The following is a 19,383-nucleotide window of genomic DNA, read 5'->3' as shown; positions in this document are numbered from 1 at the left end:
ACAAAGGTGACATACGTGAAGTGAGTCGCGCGGAAGGCAAGTTTTTCCCCTATTCTAATTTCAGAATAATGATATTTCTTCAGATTCATATCACATTTGCACTCTTTTGATTCTTATTCATAAACACTGATACACACTTATTATTCTTTTGTTCACATTTCATTTTGATTCTTGATTTCTCCTTTTCCTTTGAATTCCTTATTCATATTCCAATTGATACGCATACACATTGGTATATTCTGGTGATTAGAATATATCAAAGCATACTGATTGTTCCGGTTGCTACTCCATGGACTGGATACTGATATTTTGGGGATTAAGTTTTACTTAATCCTAAGGACCGGGATCTAACAGGATCCTTGAGATGGGCCGTAGTGCCTGGGTGCCCGACTGGATCTATATAGTGGGATATAGATATGTACTGTATTTTGGCTGATCAGTAGGGTATAGATGCGAACTTGTGTCCAGTTTAGTTCGTTTGCATTCGCCAGCAGTAGCCTTCTTTATATTCTCGCGGGGTTATATCTTTACAGATATAGCCAGATTACCGATTCATTTAAACTGCTTTAACACTGTTTATATTTTGCGGACTTGTTGAGCAATTTTTGACTCACCTCTTTTTGTTGTTATTAACCTTATTATTTTGAGTTAAGAAGGAATATGAAACTAAAGAAGCGGGTCAAGCCTCGGGATCCTCTTATACCCAAGGTGTTGATCCCAATCGAGGAAGAAAGTTTTTAGTTACCCGAACAGGTGGAATGTAGATAGTTAGTGTGTGTGTTTGAATAAAAGATGAAATTAGTTTAAAACTGGTTAGACAATGGTTTGTAATAAAGAGACTTTGTAAGATTTTAAATATGGTTTGTAATAAAGTAGTTAGTGGTTCTTGTTTTCATATTTCAACCTAAAAAGATCCTGGTTAGTGTTAAAGGGGTTCAGATACATTTTTTTATTATTTTTTATTCAGATTGTACAGATTTGGTGATTAGCTAGTAACCCCCAGACTTATACCCCGGGTCTGGAGGGCGTTACAGCGTCTTTTCAATCATGTCAGCATCAGTAATATTCTCACCACATAAGGTCAGTTTTGACCTTATTTTGAATAAGGCAGAATTATACTCAGCAACGTATTTGAAATCTTGTAACCTTATGTTAAGCCAGTCATATCGGGCATGAGGTAGATGAACATGTTTTTGGTGATCAAATCTATCTTTGAGATTATTCCAAGGGTGAGTGGGTTTTTGACTTTTAAGTATTCAAATTTGAAATTTTCATGAATGTGATGCCTAAGAAAAATGATAGTCTTGACATTTTGTTCAACGCTTGGATTTTTTCCCGATAACTTAGCACTAAGGTGTAATTCAACATCGACTACCCAAGATAGATATTTATCCCCAAATACATCCAAGGCAATAAACTCTAATTTTGCAAGATTCGCCATTCTCTTTCGAAAATCAAGCTTCAGTTGGCAGAGACTCGTGCTGATAACGTGTTATATACTATAGACTATAGAGTAAGAAATGGAGAAGGAAAGAGAGAAATCTCAAAAGTATTATTACTTCTTCTGTGATTGTTCATGTACAAATGATTTGGCAAAACTTTTATTTATAGTAGAGTTTTATCAGCTATACTAAGAAAACTTAATAGGTACGTTTTCTTAGTCAGGTTAACAAAATCTTGATTTTCGTGAAAAACTTCCAGTATTAAATTAAGTCTTTCTTAATAAGTATCGCGAGTCTTTCTTATAAGTATTGCGAGTCTTCCTTAGTAAGATTTGACAATCATTATTATAACAATAACTACTTTGTATGGATATTTTATACAATTTTTATTATTTATAACATGATTTGCTCAAAGTTTAAATTAGTTAATATCTATGACGTTTCTATTTAAACGGCCCAAGTCAATCTAAATTATAATCGATCCAATTTGATAAATTAAAATCGAACTTTTAGTGAGTTAAGATTTATTAAAACTTTATTACATAAATTTAGTGAGGATTTTGCTCATAATTCGTTCAACACGGCCCGCGGGCGCCCCGCTATTGTGATTATCCTTCAACTCAAATATCAGCCACTGCGAGGCCATCTCCAATAATTTTGATCCAAAAATTCAAATTTGGATCAACAATTGATTCAAATTTTGATTCAAATTTTCGATAAACTCCAACAACATGATCCAAAATTTGTTCCAAATTAGCTTTTACATATTATAAAACGCAAATATCATATTAAACTATTTATTCTTAAATTTTATATTTAAACATGAGTAACTATTATATTATATCTAATAAATTAATTAAATCAAAAATAATTTCTTTTACTATACTCTAAAAATATTAAAATTACAAACTAAATTAGGTAAAAATATATTATTTTTATTAATTAACATCTAAAATGTCATTAATATTCATTCATCAATCACAAATTAATTTTAAATATGATAAACTAAAATTATAAAAGTAATCAAATCATTATTTTCTATTAAAGTAAATTTAGATCAGTGAGATCCAAATTTGGGTCAGTGATCCAAATTTGGATCAACATTTGGATTTTGGCGGAGAATTTGGGATAATCTGCCCAAATTTGGATCTTTAGATAAAAGAATCCACAACAAGGCTACTCACATGTTAGCTATAATATATAATATATATGTGGCAATGAAATATACCTAATATGTAAAATATGGTTCACTCCAATAGTCATGTTAGGCATAATTTGCTACATTTGTTATTCTCTCCCATCATCTAAAATAATCCATGTCATTTTCATCCTTAAAATTTCTTGTAAATCTAACCTAAACCTAGGTTCTCTTTTTATTTTTTGAAAATATAACATAATAATCCAATTTATTTTTAAATGTTATTTAATTGTTAACAAAATTTTTAAAATCTGATATAATAAACTATGTTTTAATTATATATTTTAAAATTCATATAAGTAATGTTTGTTAATTTTATTTTTTCTATTTTCAAATATGTTATATATTTATAATTGTAATATTTTTTTATTTATAATATTTACTTAAAATATTTACATAAATATGAAAATATAAAAATATTATCATTGAATATCTTTTTATTAAATACATGTTTTATTTTCAGTTGTATTGATTAAAACTTATTTAAATTTATTTTAATTGTATGTTTAAAATTAAAAAATAATATATTTTTTATATAACTAATAATTATAACTAATACCCCTGTAGACAAATCCTCAAATTTTATATAATGACTTTTTAGTTACTAGGTTTACGTGTTAACCTTGGAGATAGCTCTTAATACCAAACCATCCAACAAGCCAAGTCCTAACTAACTATTCACTTCACTTTATTAGACCACGTTTTATGGCATTTTTAACTATAATCCAAAAATTGAAATTTGGGATACATTATTCAAAATTTTCCGTGGATAATTCAAATGGTGATTCAATTATGAATTAGTGAATAATGTTATCCAAATATGGATCAGTATTATATAAATTTGGATCACTATTGTTTATTTATCCAAATTTAATTTATTATTAAGTAATAATTTTTTTTTCTTTAAATATATTTAGTTTGTTTGATTTAAAATTTATTTGTGATTTTTTCAATTACTTAGTTAATAGTAGTAAGTAATTAATAGTAAACAAAATTAATTCTTAAGAACAACATGTACACATTTTAATGTTTAATGAAGTATACAATTTTAATGCACATTTTTTAAAAAAGTTCTCTTTGATTTAATTAAACTTAATCATGTATAAAAATTAAATTTAATAATAAAAAGTTTAATTAATATTTATATATTACAATATGTAAAAAGTAATTTGAATTAAAATTTGGATATTGGAGTTTATAGGATTTGAATAAATTGACTATCCAAATTTGAATTTTTGTTATCCAAATTTGAATTTTTATATTTAAACTGTTTGGATATGGCCTTATATGTCAACAAGGATGATGAAAACTAGAGTATTTTTAGTAGCATCCCCAAGGGCAGACCAATTTAAAGATGACTATAGAAACTACCACAAATTTAGGTAGAATCAGTTTTGTTCTACATATTTTGGAGGTGCTAATTCAGTGTATAAACTGCAGTGGGCTGAAATAATTACTACATGATCATCTGTACGACTGTACTCGTGCAATAGAGACTTGGGGAAATCCAAAAGAATCATATTATTTACTGATCCTAAAAAAAAAAATTTATAAGCCTAGTCAAGTCGCCAGTGTACTTCGTCCACGCCCAACTATACGTGCATTCTTTTCCAAGTCAAAACATATGAATACCAAAATATAAGCCTTTTTTACTTTTTACACGTATTTTATGATAAATAAAAATAATAGTTTCACAAATTATGTTTTTTTTTTCTGAATAAAAGTGTACATACTAAATTTTAATTCAATAAAAGAAATTTTAGAAAAAAATATGCACAAACATAACTTTCATACATCTTAATCTTAAAGTACGTGTAAAAAGTCAAAAGGACTCGTATTTTGAGTATCTTATTTATTTACCATTCTTAAACATAGAAAATAATTAAAAAGTTTAAATCAACCAATTAAGCTAGTAATTAATGGATTCCAAGTTGAAACAAGTGACAAATTTAAAGGCAGATGGCAACATAAGAATGCCGATATGATAACTAAAATACATGCATTAAATTATCCACCAAATCTGGTGCTCATTCAAATTCACACTAAATACAGCATGATACAATCCCACTGACACAATAGCTAAAGGCAGTCACAAGCTAAAGTTCATCTGAAATAAAAGGACTATCAAATGTTCTTCTACCAAATTTTGTAGACAGCCTTGTACATCAAGCATAGAAACAACATCAAGTGTAGAAACAACACATAGCAGCAAGAATAGTTCATTTTAAACTTCTTTATCTTCCACCTTTGAGCTCTTCTCCTCAATTTCTCCTTTCTCTGCAAACATTTTAAAACCCAATATAATAAACAGATAAAGTTTTACATATATAGTGTACATATGTGTGTGTTGGGGGGGGGGGGTGTGTTTGGGGGGGGGGGGGATTTGGCGACAATACTGAGCACATTAGTTCATGATGTGTAAATATCGAGTAGGCTTATCAACAGTATACACAAAATGGGACTGCTTTACACAATATGTATACTTTTGTCCATGTAAACCACCTCAACAAGCAATTGGGTGATGTAATAATATAATAACATGCTTCCGCAAAAATGCTCCTAGATTTCACCGTTATCAATATTTATTTCTGTTTAACCCTGCACTAGGTATTGATAAAGGCAGGTCTAATCGGTTATGGTAGCAAACTAGATTTTTCTGCTTGAATATTCTATGACTAGAAAACTAATCCCTACAGAAAAGCTCACGTCAGTAGTACCTATCATGTTCTCTGTGCATATTTATTACCAGTCAACATTAGATGCTTATAGGTCCTGCTAGATGGTTTTCAAGCGCCTCTTCTCTAGAGGAACTTGGAATAGAAAAAATGAGAACCTATGACAGGTGTCATGCCAGGTACCTTCAGAAGAGGATATAGCTACGCCATGTCAAAGGTATTGACATACAGTTCATGGATAAAACAGGCGAGCTCAATATCACAAATGAATGGAATGAAATTCCTGACCCTAGATTACAACAGGAAGCATGGAACAAGGAAGAACAGGTTTACTTACTGATTACATTCAATTTGGGCAGACAATCAGACGACTCCGATTTATTCTCCTTGACATTTGGATCTGCTATGTCGGCAACTTTGGACTCGGTCTCTAGGTGCTCAGCAGGAATCTCACTCAATTTCTCATCAGCCTGTAGTAATTGTGAGAACACAGTGAAATGAAAACACTCTGCTAGCATATCCTCGTCAAAATTTAATTGGATTATTCAAGCACTTTAAGGGCATAAATAACATTAATAAAAACCAACAAAATTCTTAAACATCAGTTAATGTAAGGAATCTAGTTAGAGACCTCCTGTTAGCTAAAAATCCTACATGGCACTCAAATATAGATATTAGATAAAAAAAACAGCACTCCAACCATATCACCTGTTAGAAAAAAATTTGGATATCCTTCATCTGATCTTCTATATTTGTTGAATCTGTAGGCAATAGCTATATCTTCCATGTCATATTTAGTTCACGTTGAAACCTAAATCTACACATTTATACATACACATACACATTAATACATACATATATTTATATATTATTTAATACATAAATATTAAAATTATTATTTTATATATAATATTTTTAATTTATAAAATATTAAGCGTGAAAATATTGTTATCTTATTAAGAAAATTTATTAATTATTTTTAACAAACAATATATATATATAATACAATATATATTAGTAACTTTTTATTAAATATATTTTTGTTATATTTATATGTTATTATATATTCAGTTGTAATAATTATTAAATTACAATTATATATTTTTTCATGTATTGAATTAAGTATTAACTAAATTTATTTTATTATTTTAAGTTTATATATATGCATATCTGAAAAATAGGAATAAAATAATATTTTTGAATATAACTAATGATTATAGCTAATACCACTGGAGTGCATGGCTTTACAGGTTCAATAAAATTTTAGATAATCATGATTTGGCTAACCATTTTAGCTATCATGGTTGGAGATGCTCAGATGCTCTTACAGGGAACTGCTATAAAGGAATCTGGTTACAGAGGACTGCTATAAGCCTATAACCAGGTTGCTAAAGAGGACAAACTTATTTTCCTGAGATGCTCATAGAAGAACAAACTTCAAACATATGCTGAATGGAAACAATTAAAAATGTATATCCATCTCGAGAAAAATGTTAAATGCTACATAAGATACATGGTTTCCGTTTTTCTTTTTTGCGCCCAAATTATATTATGACATCCTAAACTTTCTATGCAATTACAAAGTCATAACTCACAATATTGGACAAAGATTCTTTATTTGATTAAAAGGTTAGCTTCATGCCATTGTTTCCAGTCATCTATAATTGAGTTATAACTTTCAGCAATATTCAGACACAAGAACATATGAGAAACTTACAGAAACTACTTTGTGATATTCCAGGTTAAGTGCTTTCTCCAAAAGAAGCACCCGTTTCTTGATAAACTCAACCTGTCTTCTTTGCATCTCTCTAAAATGAGAGAGAACAGAAGGGTCCTGAAAAGTTTGTGATCCGTTGGTGCCATCAGGGGTTCCCTGTGTAACTTCAGGTCCTGAACCATTTCCACCAACTGCTGTCTTCATATTGTGAGGCGTTTCGGCACTAGAAACATTTCCGCCTTGTGCTTGCGAACCTCCAGCACCAGCAGCTTGTTCGAGAGAACCACCAACTCCAGAAACGTGTGGCTGCGATCCCGCGTTAGGAAGGTTTATGAAGGGAAGATTTAACTCCTGGCAGATCAGCTCCTGAACTCTCCACTCCTTGTCATCAACAATAGCTTGCCATCTTCCATAACCATGCCTTCATATTGACAAATTAAAATTGAGAATTAGGTTGTGAATAAAATCTGAAGAAAAAATACAAATAGATGGCAGTGTTCCTTAATTATAGGAAACTTCACGGAATATTTAAAGCTAATATCCGGTTTAACTAATGGAGTGCTCGTAAGACTTTTTGTCTGCTTAACTGCTCATGCACGTTTGCATTCAACTGGTAGAAAAAGACTTTTTGACAATCTCCGGAAAATTCAGTTTGAGATTCTAGAGAGTTCGCCACCAGGCCCACCACAATGTAAACAAACCTCTATACAGATATTGTTGTAAACAAATCTGTATACGGACAAGGAATATGCAAGGTATTATGACTCATGAGTGGTTCTTGCTTGTCAATAAGAGACATAGGAACGAGCTTAAAAAAATTATTCAGTTGATAGCAACAAGCCCACAGAAACCAAACAACAAGCTAACACTATTAGAAATAACCCTATCACCTGTCAAGATTTAAAACCACCGCTGGAAAATGCTAATTTTCCTCTCAGTGGTTTGTCTAGTAAGTTAAGCGGATTATGATTCATGTGATCATTCTTTACTATATCGGTGCTTCACTGGCATGATAATCCTTTCTTTAATCTTTCTCATTTCTTTAATGTGATGTTCCCAAGCCTTCCGGCAGTTACATTTGAAGGGGGAGAAGCACAGGCCAGGGAAAGCATAAAAAATTGTTTACAGGCTCAAGGACAGACCCCAAACTCACTTATAAATTGGTCAAATAAGAACATTAATATGCCAAAAGAGTAGTACCAACTACAGTTAAATGTATAATGATCGGAAACACTAAAAGCAGTGCAAGATAAGATACATTATATATTAGAATTGTGCAACATTAGTTGCTTAAATATGATTTCCTACATCAGTAAAATGGTCCGTACAACAATTTTAAATGAGGAAAGTACAAATTTTATTTCCAAAAAAGTATAATACTTTAATGCCATGCATCTTGGGAGGAACCGAAATTATTGAACACTTAAAGGTGAGGAGAAACAACTCCGCGTGATAGAGTGCCCTAGAACTGTCAGATCCTTTACAAGCTTCATCGGTAATCAAACGTCCTCTGTTTGAAGTACATAAACTAACAAGATATAATAGCCATAACCAACATATATATCCCACAATACCACATGTTCATGGAAATGTACTCCTGCACAGTATGTCGGAATACATATATCTATCAGGGTGTACTTGGCACTTTTGAAGGCCAAACAGATGTGAAACTCAACTCGAACTTGTTTACTTAATGAAAATGTTTTCATGTTCAAGCTCAAGCTTGGCTGTAAACGAACCGAGCCCGCTTAAAGGAGCTGAACTTGATTTTTGTCTACGAACAACTTTGTTCTTAAAGCTCTACTTCAGACTGTTATATGACAAATGCATGGACATAAAAAAATCAACTTTAATTAATAAAATATTCATTCATTAATATACTTAAATACGTAAATGCATACATAAACGACACCTACGTTAATATTTTTTTTTGCTTTAACAAGTTAGTATAGTTTCCATTGCTTAAATTACAACAGAAATTTCTTATTCTAAATTCTGAGAATTATTTGATAAACTATTCTGCTGGGAAAGCAAGTAATTATACTCAACTTCTAGGTTAAAAAGACATTTGGCCGGAAACTCCTAGTATAGATATTCCAACTAATTCAAAATATTAATCAAGTGGAAACTGGCCATAAGACTAATGTGATATCACTCATGGTCATAACAAGTTCCACAAATGTATGAACTGAAATATTTTTATACATTATGTACATACAGACATACTTTAGTACTGCACGAAGAAGTAACAGGTCATGATCTTCCTTCCATAATCTTCCAGACCTCAATCCTGGCAACCAGTGCATAATATCATCACTAAATAGGGGAGTGCTGGGAACTTGTGCCGACTTCTTTATCTGTAAACAACATTCAAATAGATAAGGGGGACCTGAATCAGTGATTGACTTATTAAGTTTAAAAACTTGATATAAACATAAACTAAGAAGTTAAATGTATAACAGAAGTAACAGCCATATAATATTGCAAAATGAGAATGAAGGGACTTGGTGTGGCTAACTCTAATAAAACTAGCAATAAACTAGTATATATCTTTGATTATATCCAAGATGTGATACCACTACTAGGTTCAACACAAGTAAGTGATACATGTTAATCTATACTAGAAGATGTACAACATCAGGAATCATCTTGAACCCCCCCCCCCCCTTTGTAGACATAAATGATAAAACAAAGCAAAAGACAGAACTTATGTCTGACACATTAACTAATGGTTGTTCTAAGCACTAAGATCACTATGAATGACTATTTTAACAAGCAAGCGAGTTGGCAATATTCAGGGACTCAAATAACTTGGAGATTTATGAACATTTCACAATATTCGTTTGCAAACAGCAAAGTATTCCTAGACAATGAATAGCATAGTACTCCAATTAATATGAATTGGAAAATATTTTATAATCATACTTCAACAATAGTAAATGGTTGAATGTCTCCTCTACATTTCTGACAATAAGATATATGATGCAGGTACACCCATGGAAAAATGCCCAAAGAAACTTATAATCAGCAATGTCATAGGCTTTTGAAGCCTTTAATCTATTATTCTAGTATTGCATCTTAAAACTTCTGCTATAGTTCATCCTCATTCTTTTGGATGATTAATTACACAAGCACACACCAGGAGCCGAACTCATTGTTGCATGGATCGCGGGTCGATCGGGTACGTGATACGAGTTCGGGTACGTGGGACTATAGCTTTAGTGAATCTGGTACGATGAGCCATGAATCGGGTTCACGGATCGATTTGAGGATCCCTTTTTTATCATAAGTATTTATTAAAAATTATAAAATTCTGGTACTATTATATATTTTTTCATTATGATAGTTAAATTTAAAAAAATTTAAAATTATTTATTTTATAAATTAATAATTTGAATTTATATAAGTTGATTATTTTTTGAAATTAAAACATCTATATGCAAGTGCATATCCAAATTATAAAATGGGAAGGTATTTGGTGAACAGTTGGCTCCATAATTAATAATAATTCAAGAATATGGACATGATACAGTCCAGATTCATCCATAGTTACAGACAAATGACTGTATCTATATACCATTTTATAACTTTTTTATACTGTTCCTCATTTTCCCCCCAACAACCTCCCCCACTTCGTCTTCTCCATCTCCAAACCACTTTTTCTTCTCTCTTCATCAGATCTGTGTGTATACCCACATAATCTTTAATATTTAAACAACCCATCATTCGTTTTCTTCGTTATTTGCACTCTTATGGCTGCCGGAATTGGGTTCGGTGGAAATAGCAAACTAGTACACGACCCATGGTGACTGGGCTCGACTTCGACCTGTGTTCCGGTACGAGGGACCCAGTTCACGGATCCATGGGTCGACCCGCGAACCGGGTAACACTGGTCAAACTTCTGACCTCGCACAAGGGGGACAAAAGCTCAAACACTGTACCAACCCTATGTTGGCAAGTTTATCCTCGTTTTCAGTGATTATGTTAGCTGACAATTATCATTTCACCTATGATTGGCAGTAAGATCCTACTCCTGGGCTTACAAATATTATGTATAACACCATTAGAATTCATTTATTGCTTTTGTTATATATCACAAAGTTTTTCATGAGATTCTATATCTTTGTAACTCTGATTCTCATTCACCGATCCTTATCAAGTGGTATCAGAGTCTAAACCAGAATATATGTCCAACCACCTTCCCCATATCAATCCTACCTCCATTAAATTAAACTATAAGTCACTTTCTGTATTCAATTCAATAAAGGTATCACTAACCTTCTTCCCAAAACACAAATTACACTATGCAACTACCATTAACAGATCTGAAAATTGGCAAACTAAAAACCCCCAACATATAACCTCCCCATTTCAAATTGTGTGGCTACTGGTTAGTTATTTAAATCATTTTCCAAAATACCTTGGTACAGTCTCGATAAAATTCAAAGTTACAGACAGCCACATGACACGTTACATCTTATTTATCAAGATGACTGGCTGTGATAGAATTTGCCAACATTCCATACGTAGGAAGAGTATTTTAGGATCAGGTGAAAAAATGAAAGGGCAAGATTTTGCTGCAAGGGCACTAAAACAGCACAGCAGCAGTGAGTGAATGGTTCAAGGTATTAGAATGATTTTATCCATTGGCTCTAGAATGGGAAAAAATTACCAGAGTTAAGGAGTTGTCACTGTGCATTTTACTCGGTGTAAGATGAACAAAGAATACTTCAGGGTTGGTATCCGATATTAGTTAAGACTGATAGTGTACAAATGAAATAAGAGGCTAAAATATGCTTTCCAACTATTAGTATCCGAAATTAGCTATGACTGATAGTGTACGAATGGAATAAGAGGCTAAAATCTGTTTGCCAACTATTTGGAAGGACGAATTTTAACAGCCAAGTGGCCGGGTCATTAAGTATTAGTAGATAGTTATGACCACTTACCTTATCTCTTATGAGGAGTAAGACCGCAATCCTTACTAGGACATCTTGTATCCTTAATCCTTCTTTTGGAACACCGTCTATTTATTATTATAAACTTTATCAGAAACAAACACTTGAGATATAAAGATAGAGGTACACCAAAATAAGATATAAAGCAGTAGTAGTTACCAGAAAACGTAGGAGACTCGGTAATATCCTCTGCAATGTGCGCTAAGAAAAGTTTCCCATAACTGCAAATAATACTAATAATATTAGTTATGACAAAATGATGCTGTGTAGAACTTTGCATACTGCTTAAAACGATGCTGTTTGTTAGTTTCCAATTCTCTCTCTTTTAGATTATCGTCTGCATCAACCATTTCTTCCATTCCACATGCATCGGGTATGTAAATTGAAACAAAAAACGAGAGAGCAGAACTCTACAGTCAACTGCCCAATATTTAATATAAATACCAAAGCAAAGATTACAACAAGCATTTAGTTTCATAGCTAAAAGAAGCCACATACGCATCAATTTCTTCAAACGTCTTCTGTTTCAGTCGCGGTGTAAATTCTGCCCAATCGAACTCTCCGACCCCAAATCTGAGAAGCATAAAAGGTTTAGATATCAGCACATGATGTAAATGCATGCATATCTACGCAACAGCAACAAACTTAAGACATTTAACTATTATAATGACGATTAACAATAAATTATCGATTTAAAAGAAAAATAGAATACCAAAACAAATGCACAGGTTTAGATTAATTATAGTAATAGATTATCAGTGGATTACAGCTGATTACATTATTCAGGATATCATAATACTTATTTAGGAGATGTTAACCAACAGATTCAGTACTGAAATTAGGGATAATAAACTGATATTATTAGCAGTTTTGATCGGGCTGTAATCAGGGACAGTAATTAGCAGATTCTGAGATTACATTTAGGCAGTAATTAGATATAGTAATTAGCTGATACTTAGCAGATAGTTAGGCTATAATTGTGCCATAATGTATGTATCTTTTGTGTATATAACTGAACAGAAATACAGAGGAAAGGTCATTGAATCCAACTTTGATATGGTATCAGAGCCATAACCAATCTTTTAAGTATATTTTCAGTTTCTATAGCTTTGGATATTAGTTTTCGGTTCAGCAAATAAGTGCTGATCTTCCGGTTCTTTGGTAAGCATAATGTCAACCAACAATGGTGATATTTTTGGTGTTTTACTGGGAAACTTTATTCCAATTGGGAATTTCAATTTCGTCTCTTCGTCACGGGAAAAGACCTGCGGGATCATGTTGATGGTAGTGAATCAGCTCCAACTGATGCTGCTAAATTAGTTGAATGGAAGGTGAAGGATGCTAGGGTCATGTCATGGATCATAAGTGCCGTTGATCAGAATATCGCGCTGAATTTAAAGCCATATAAGACTTCTAAGCAGATGTGGGAGTACCTAAAGAAAGTGTACAATCAGGATAATGCAGCCAAGCGCTTCCAAATAGAGTATGATATTTCTAATTATTCTCAAGGCACTTTATCTATTCAAGAGTATTATTCTGGATTTCAGAATTTATGGGCTGAATTTACTGATATTGCTTATGCAAAAGTGCCAGTTGCATCTCTTTTAAGTGTTCAACAGGTTCATGAACAAAGCAAAAGAGATCAGTTTCTTATGAAACTACGTCTTGAATTTGAGGTAACACGCTCTAATTTAATGAATCGTAATTTAATGAATCGTGCTTTCTCTCCTTCTCTAGATGAATGTTTCAGTGAGTTACTTCGGGAAGAACAACGTCTTGCTACACAATCTGCGATACAACAAACCAGCATGCCCGATCAGGCAATTGCTTATGCAGCCCATGGAAGAGGGAAGGGCAGAAACATGCAACAAGTTCAATGTTATTCCTGTAAGGAATATGGGCATATTGCAGCAAATTGCGCGAAGAAATTCTGCAACTATTGTAAGAAACCTGGCCACACTATTAAAGAATGCCGAACTCGTCCTCAGAATCGCCAATCAAATGTGGGTCAAGCTGCAATCGGTAATCAAGCTGCAGTTGGTTCAGTTACTGCAGTAACTGAAAAATCAACTCTTACACCAGAAATGGTTCAACAAATGATTGTTTCGGCTTTCTCCGCCTTGGGTCTTCAAGGTAAGGATACTTCATCCTCTTTATTTTGGCTTGATTCAGGAGCATCCAATCATATGACAAGTTGTCCCGATACTTTAACTAATGTTCGCAATTATAATGGCACGTGCAATATTCAAATTGCTAATGGCACTCAATTACCTATTCAAGCAATTGGTGACATCAACTCCTCAGTAAAAGATGTGTTTATATCTCCTGAACTTTCAACGAGTCTTATTTCAGTTGGACAATTGATTGATAATAACTGTGATGTGCATTTTTCTCGTGATGGTTGTGTTGTGCAAGATGAGGTATCGGGGATGATCCTTGCGAAAGGGCCTCAAGTTGGACGATTGTTTCCTTTGCACTTTCCTATTTCTAATGTTGTTTCCTTGGCTAGTACTAGTGTGAATAAACATGGTGAAATATGGCATAGACGTGTAGGACATCCTAATTCTCATGCTTTGTCTCATCTTGTGAAATCTGGTTTATTGGGTGATAAAGATCAATTTTCTTCTGATTTGACTTTTGATTGTTCAACATGTAAACTTGGTAAAAGCAAATCTCTTTCTTTTCCTTCTCATAGTAGTCGTGCTATAAGGTGTTTCAATTTGATCCATACTGATGTATGGGGCATCACTCCTGTCATATCACATGCAAAGTATAAGTATTTTGTTACCTTCATTGACGACTATAGTAGGTTTACTTGGGTTTATTTTCTTCATTCAAAATCCGAAGTATTCTCTATTTTTAAGAAATTTGTTGCTCATGTCAGTTTTCAACAAACATTAAAGTCTTAAGGTCTGATTCTGGGGTGAATACATGTCCCATGCATTCCATGATTTTCTTCAACAAAAAGGAATAGTTTCTCAAAGATCTTGTCCTTATACACCTCAGCAAAATGGGGTTGCTGAACGTAAAAATCGTCATTTATTAGACGTTGCAAGAACTTTATTGCTTGAATCATCTGTTCCTACAAAATTTTGGGTTGAAGCCTTAAGTACAGCAACTTATTTGATCAATCGAATTCCTTCTAGTCTGTTGGCTTTTGAATCTCCATATTTTCGTCTTCATGGTAATCATCCTGAATACCTTGGCATGCATACTTTTGGTTGTGTTTGTTTTGTTCACTTGTCATCTCATGAACGTCATAAACTCTCTGCTCAATCTATTAAATGCGCATTCATGGGATATAGCATTCTACACAAAGGTTTTATATGCTATGATGCTTGTTCTAACAGATTTCGTGTTTCACGGCATGTTATTTTCTTCGAAAATCAATCATATTTCACTAATCATGTTGAGCCCATGCCTGAGAAAGTTATTCTTCCTACCTTTCCTAAATTAAGTAATACTTTTGAAACACTCAAACCAACTAAACCAATATTAGTGTACGAGCGACGACGTCCAACTTTGCCACTTCGTGAGCAACATCAGGAACCTGAACCTGAACCTGTACAACTTGACACACAAAATGTGTCTTCTGAAACTGCTCCTCGGCGTTCTTTAAGAAATAGCAGGCCTCCTGATCGGTTTGGTTTTCCTCACACCTCACTTAAAGCTACTCTTAATACTATTCATGTTCCTAAATCCTATGCTCAAGCTGCTTCTCAGGAATGTTGGAAACAAGCAATGCAAGAGGAAATTCAGGCTCTTCACGAAAATCACACATGGTTGGGTGCAAATGGGTGTACTCAGTGAAGTTCAAATCTGATGGTTCACTGGACAGGTATAAAGCTCGCCTTGTAGCTCTTGGAAATCGTCAAGAATATGGACTTAATTATGACGAAACATTTGCTCCCGTTGCCAAGATGACCACCGTTCGGACTGTTTTAAAGCTTGCTATTTCTCAAAAGTGGCCTTTAAGACAAATGGATGTGAAAAATGCGTTCTTACACGGAGATCTAAAAGAAGAAATATACATGACTCCACCTCCTATGACTCCACCTCCTGGGATGTTTACTACTCCATCACAAGTTTGTCGCCTCCGTTGATCCATATATGGACTGAAACAATCCTCACGTACATGGTTTGATAAGTTTCGCTCCACTTTACTTGCTTTTCAGTTTAAACAAAGTCAATATGATTCCTCTCTTTTTCTACGCAAGACTTCTACTGGAATAGTATTGGTTCTAGTTTATGTCGATGATATCTTGATCACAGGCTCGGATTCTGCCCTAATACATGAGTTGCAAGAGAACCTCAAGGCATCCTTTCATATGAAAGATCTTGGTTCTTTAAAATATTTCCTTGTTCTTGAGCTTCATCCTACTTCATCTAGCATGTTGCTGAATCAACAAAAATATGCCCAGGATCTGATTTCTTTGGCTGGTCTTAATTCTTGCAATTCCGTTCTTACTCCTCTGGAGGTTAATCTCAAGCTTTCAAAAGACGACGGAGAGCTTCTATCTGATCCATCATTGTATCGACAACTTGTCGGGAGTTTAAACTACTTAACAATTACTCGCCCTGACATTGCTTTTGCAGTACAACAAGTCAGTCAGTTCATGCAGGCACCTCTTCATCTTCACCTTTCCGCTGTCCGTCGTATTATTCGGTATCTCAAGGGCACTTCTGCGCATGGATTATTATATTCAACAGATTCTTCTTTACAATTAGCTGGATATAGTGATGCTGATTGGGCCGGATGTGTTTATACTCGTCGTTCAGTTACTGGATGGTGCGTGTTCTTAGGTTCCACCCTCGTTTCTTGGAAAAGTAAAAAGCAAGATAGAGTTTCCAAATCTTCCACGGAATCTGAGTATCGTGCTATGTCTGCTGCTTGCTCTGAGATAACATGGCTTCGTGGGTTATTAAGTGAACTAGGTTTTCCTCAGCTTCATTCCACCCCTCTTTATGCTGATAATACAAGTGCTATTCAGATCACCGCTAATCCCGTGTTTCATGAACGTACAAAACACATAGAGGTGGATTGTCATTTGATACGGGAAGCTTACGACAAACATGTGATTACTCTCCCACATATTTCAACTAAACATCAAATTGCGGATATTTTCACGAAAGCGCTTTCTCGACCTCGACATCAGTTCTTAGGTGACAAATTGATGCTTCAGGATCTACCAGCATCAATTTGAGGGGGGATGTCAGTGGATTACAGCTGATTACATTATTCAGGATATCATAATACTTATTTAGGAGATGTTAACCAACAGATTCAGTACTGAAATTAGGGATAATAAACTGATATTATTAGCAGTTTTGATCGGGCTGTAATCAGGGACAGTAATTAGCAGATTCTGAGATTACATTTAGGCAGTAATTAGATATAGTAATTAGCTGATACTTAGCAGATAGTTAGGCTATAATTGTGCCATAATGTATGTATCTTTTGTGTATATAACTGAACAGAAATACAGAGGAAAGGTCATTGAATCCAACTTTGATATAGATATATGACCAGAAAGAAGACAAAACCTCATTAGAATTTGAACAAATGCAGTCCTTTGATTTGGACTAAATCCAAGAACTCTAAAAGATCTTCCTTCTCCTTCCATAAGGGGACGAGGTACACTATCAACTGTAGAGATCAAGAAAATTGAGCAATCGTGAAACTGTTTTAGAATCCATATGTACAACTACTGGAACACTTAAAGGAACATAAATTTTACCCCGCGCTTTCTTCTTGTATGGCTTTCTAACTGGAGCAGCTTCAGCTTCAACTATCACCTCACCATCAGTTCCATCATCGGCAGGTTCAACTTCATAGGTATCATCTTCGCCATCAGAACTCACATCTTCCAGTCCAGCAAGGTCATCGTCATCGACAGAGACCATCTAAATAAGTTCAAGGATGAGCAACGTCTACATATAACTCAACAAAATACTGATAGGTAAGTACAAATAGAGCGGTAATCTTCTAGACACATTGCCACCCATTGTTTCTCAGCCGAACAATGTAAGCTAAACATCAGCACAAAGGGTTTCAAATAATCAAGCTAACAAGAAGATAAATTACCAGCTATAAGATTTGAAATCTTCATTACATGTCAATTTTTATGATTATTAAAAACCTGTGCTGAAGCAGTAGGATAAACAAATGACAAAGTATCGCGGAGTTAGATATTTACTTGCTTGCGACTTCTCTTTCCTTTTCCCATGGCGTTAAACTCTTCAACTTTGTGCTCTTCAAATCTATCTTTCAACAGCTCCTCCCAGTAATTTGCTCTTTCAGAACTGATTGCAGTGGCTTTATTGTCTGTTTCAGGAATTTGAGCTTCCTCTTTTGATTTAGCTTCTGTATCATCTATGTACTCAAAATTTGCAACCTATACAAGCAATGGTTTAATTTTTTTAATTTTATTAAAAAAAACAAAATGATATTCATCAAAATTTTAGTTTACACCAAGAAAAATGTTTCATAATATGAAAACTAAATCAGGAAAATATTAATCAAGGTGAGAGCATTGGGGAGGAAATTAGGGGGGGGGTTCCTAATTTGTAATTTTTTAAAGAAAGTGACTGGAAATGTGTCCAACGAAAGCGTATGTAATCTGTATCACGCACTCACTATGCCAATCTCAAGTTAAGGACGATTGATCCCCAATGTTTAAATCTCATGGTAATATAGTTTTTTTCTTTTGGCTAACTCTTTTAAGTAAGATAGTTGAACGTAGAAGTATGCTGACATGCAAAATTAGCCATGACAGTGAAGGGCGATAATAGCATGTTAGTATTAGAAGAGGGCCGAGAGGTGCAATGTTATTACGATTTCAAGCAAATGTGACAAATCAATGAGATGGGATAGGTCTCATTTCAAACTAACTAAAGCAGAAATAAAATTTTAGAACCCATTATGCCATTAAAACATTATGGTTTTGTCCCCCCCCCCCCCCGCGATATTAATACATGTAAAATCCAAGGTTGTAAAAGGCCTAAACGCGAGACTGCCCCTAGGTGCCAGGGAACAGACTTAGTAATTGTCTAGGCAATATGACACCCACTTGGGCGATAAATGGCATACAAGGTGTTACCTTCAACATGGAAATTACATATATATATATATATATGTGTGTGTGTGTGCGGTAATACATAATTGCACAATTACAGACTTACAGATATTATGTAATACTACCACATGCACAACTTAATAACTATATAAAATGATATGTCATACTGTGAAAACTACAAATAATTGCTTTGGATGAGAAATAAAATACTATAAATCCTCATTTATTTATAATCAACCAAAGTCAATATCGAAGTCTCAAACAATTTCAATCCAAGTCTACAGGAAGACCGTAATCGACAACAAAAGACAAGCAAA

The 19,383-nt window shown here is 33.8% G+C and overlaps 1 protein-coding gene across 2 annotated transcripts in view; it reads right to left on the bottom strand.

Moving 5' to 3' along the window:
- Positions 1 to 4,620: 4,620 nt before the first annotated feature.
- Positions 4,621 to 19,383, bottom strand: part of LOC141672648 (CHD3-type chromatin-remodeling factor PICKLE) — a 29,472-nt gene continuing 14,709 nt past the window's right edge. For both annotated transcript variants that reach the window (XM_074479294.1, XM_074479295.1), the window contains 10 exons: positions 18,188 to 18,385; positions 17,729 to 17,894; positions 17,535 to 17,637; positions 12,489 to 12,563; positions 12,150 to 12,211; positions 11,982 to 12,058; positions 9,259 to 9,389; positions 7,033 to 7,453; positions 5,653 to 5,785; positions 4,621 to 4,917 (listed from right to left, as the gene is read on the bottom strand). In XM_074479294.1, the coding sequence (XP_074335395.1) occupies positions 4,865 to 4,917; positions 5,653 to 5,785; positions 7,033 to 7,453; positions 9,259 to 9,389; positions 11,982 to 12,058; positions 12,150 to 12,211; positions 12,489 to 12,563; positions 17,535 to 17,637; positions 17,729 to 17,894; positions 18,188 to 18,385 (1,419 nt within the window). In that variant the 3' untranslated portion in view covers positions 4,621 to 4,864. The remainder of the gene's footprint in view (positions 4,918 to 5,652; positions 5,786 to 7,032; positions 7,454 to 9,258; positions 9,390 to 11,981; positions 12,059 to 12,149; positions 12,212 to 12,488; positions 12,564 to 17,534; positions 17,638 to 17,728; positions 17,895 to 18,187; positions 18,386 to 19,383) is intronic.

The sequence above is a fragment of the Apium graveolens genome, chromosome 7, assembly GCF_009905375.1.
Source record: "Apium graveolens cultivar Ventura chromosome 7, ASM990537v1, whole genome shotgun sequence".
NCBI lineage: Eukaryota > Viridiplantae > Streptophyta > Magnoliopsida > Apiales > Apiaceae > Apium > Apium graveolens.
The sequence above is the reverse complement of the archived record's forward strand: the minus strand, read 5'-3'. Positions and strand labels throughout refer to the sequence as shown.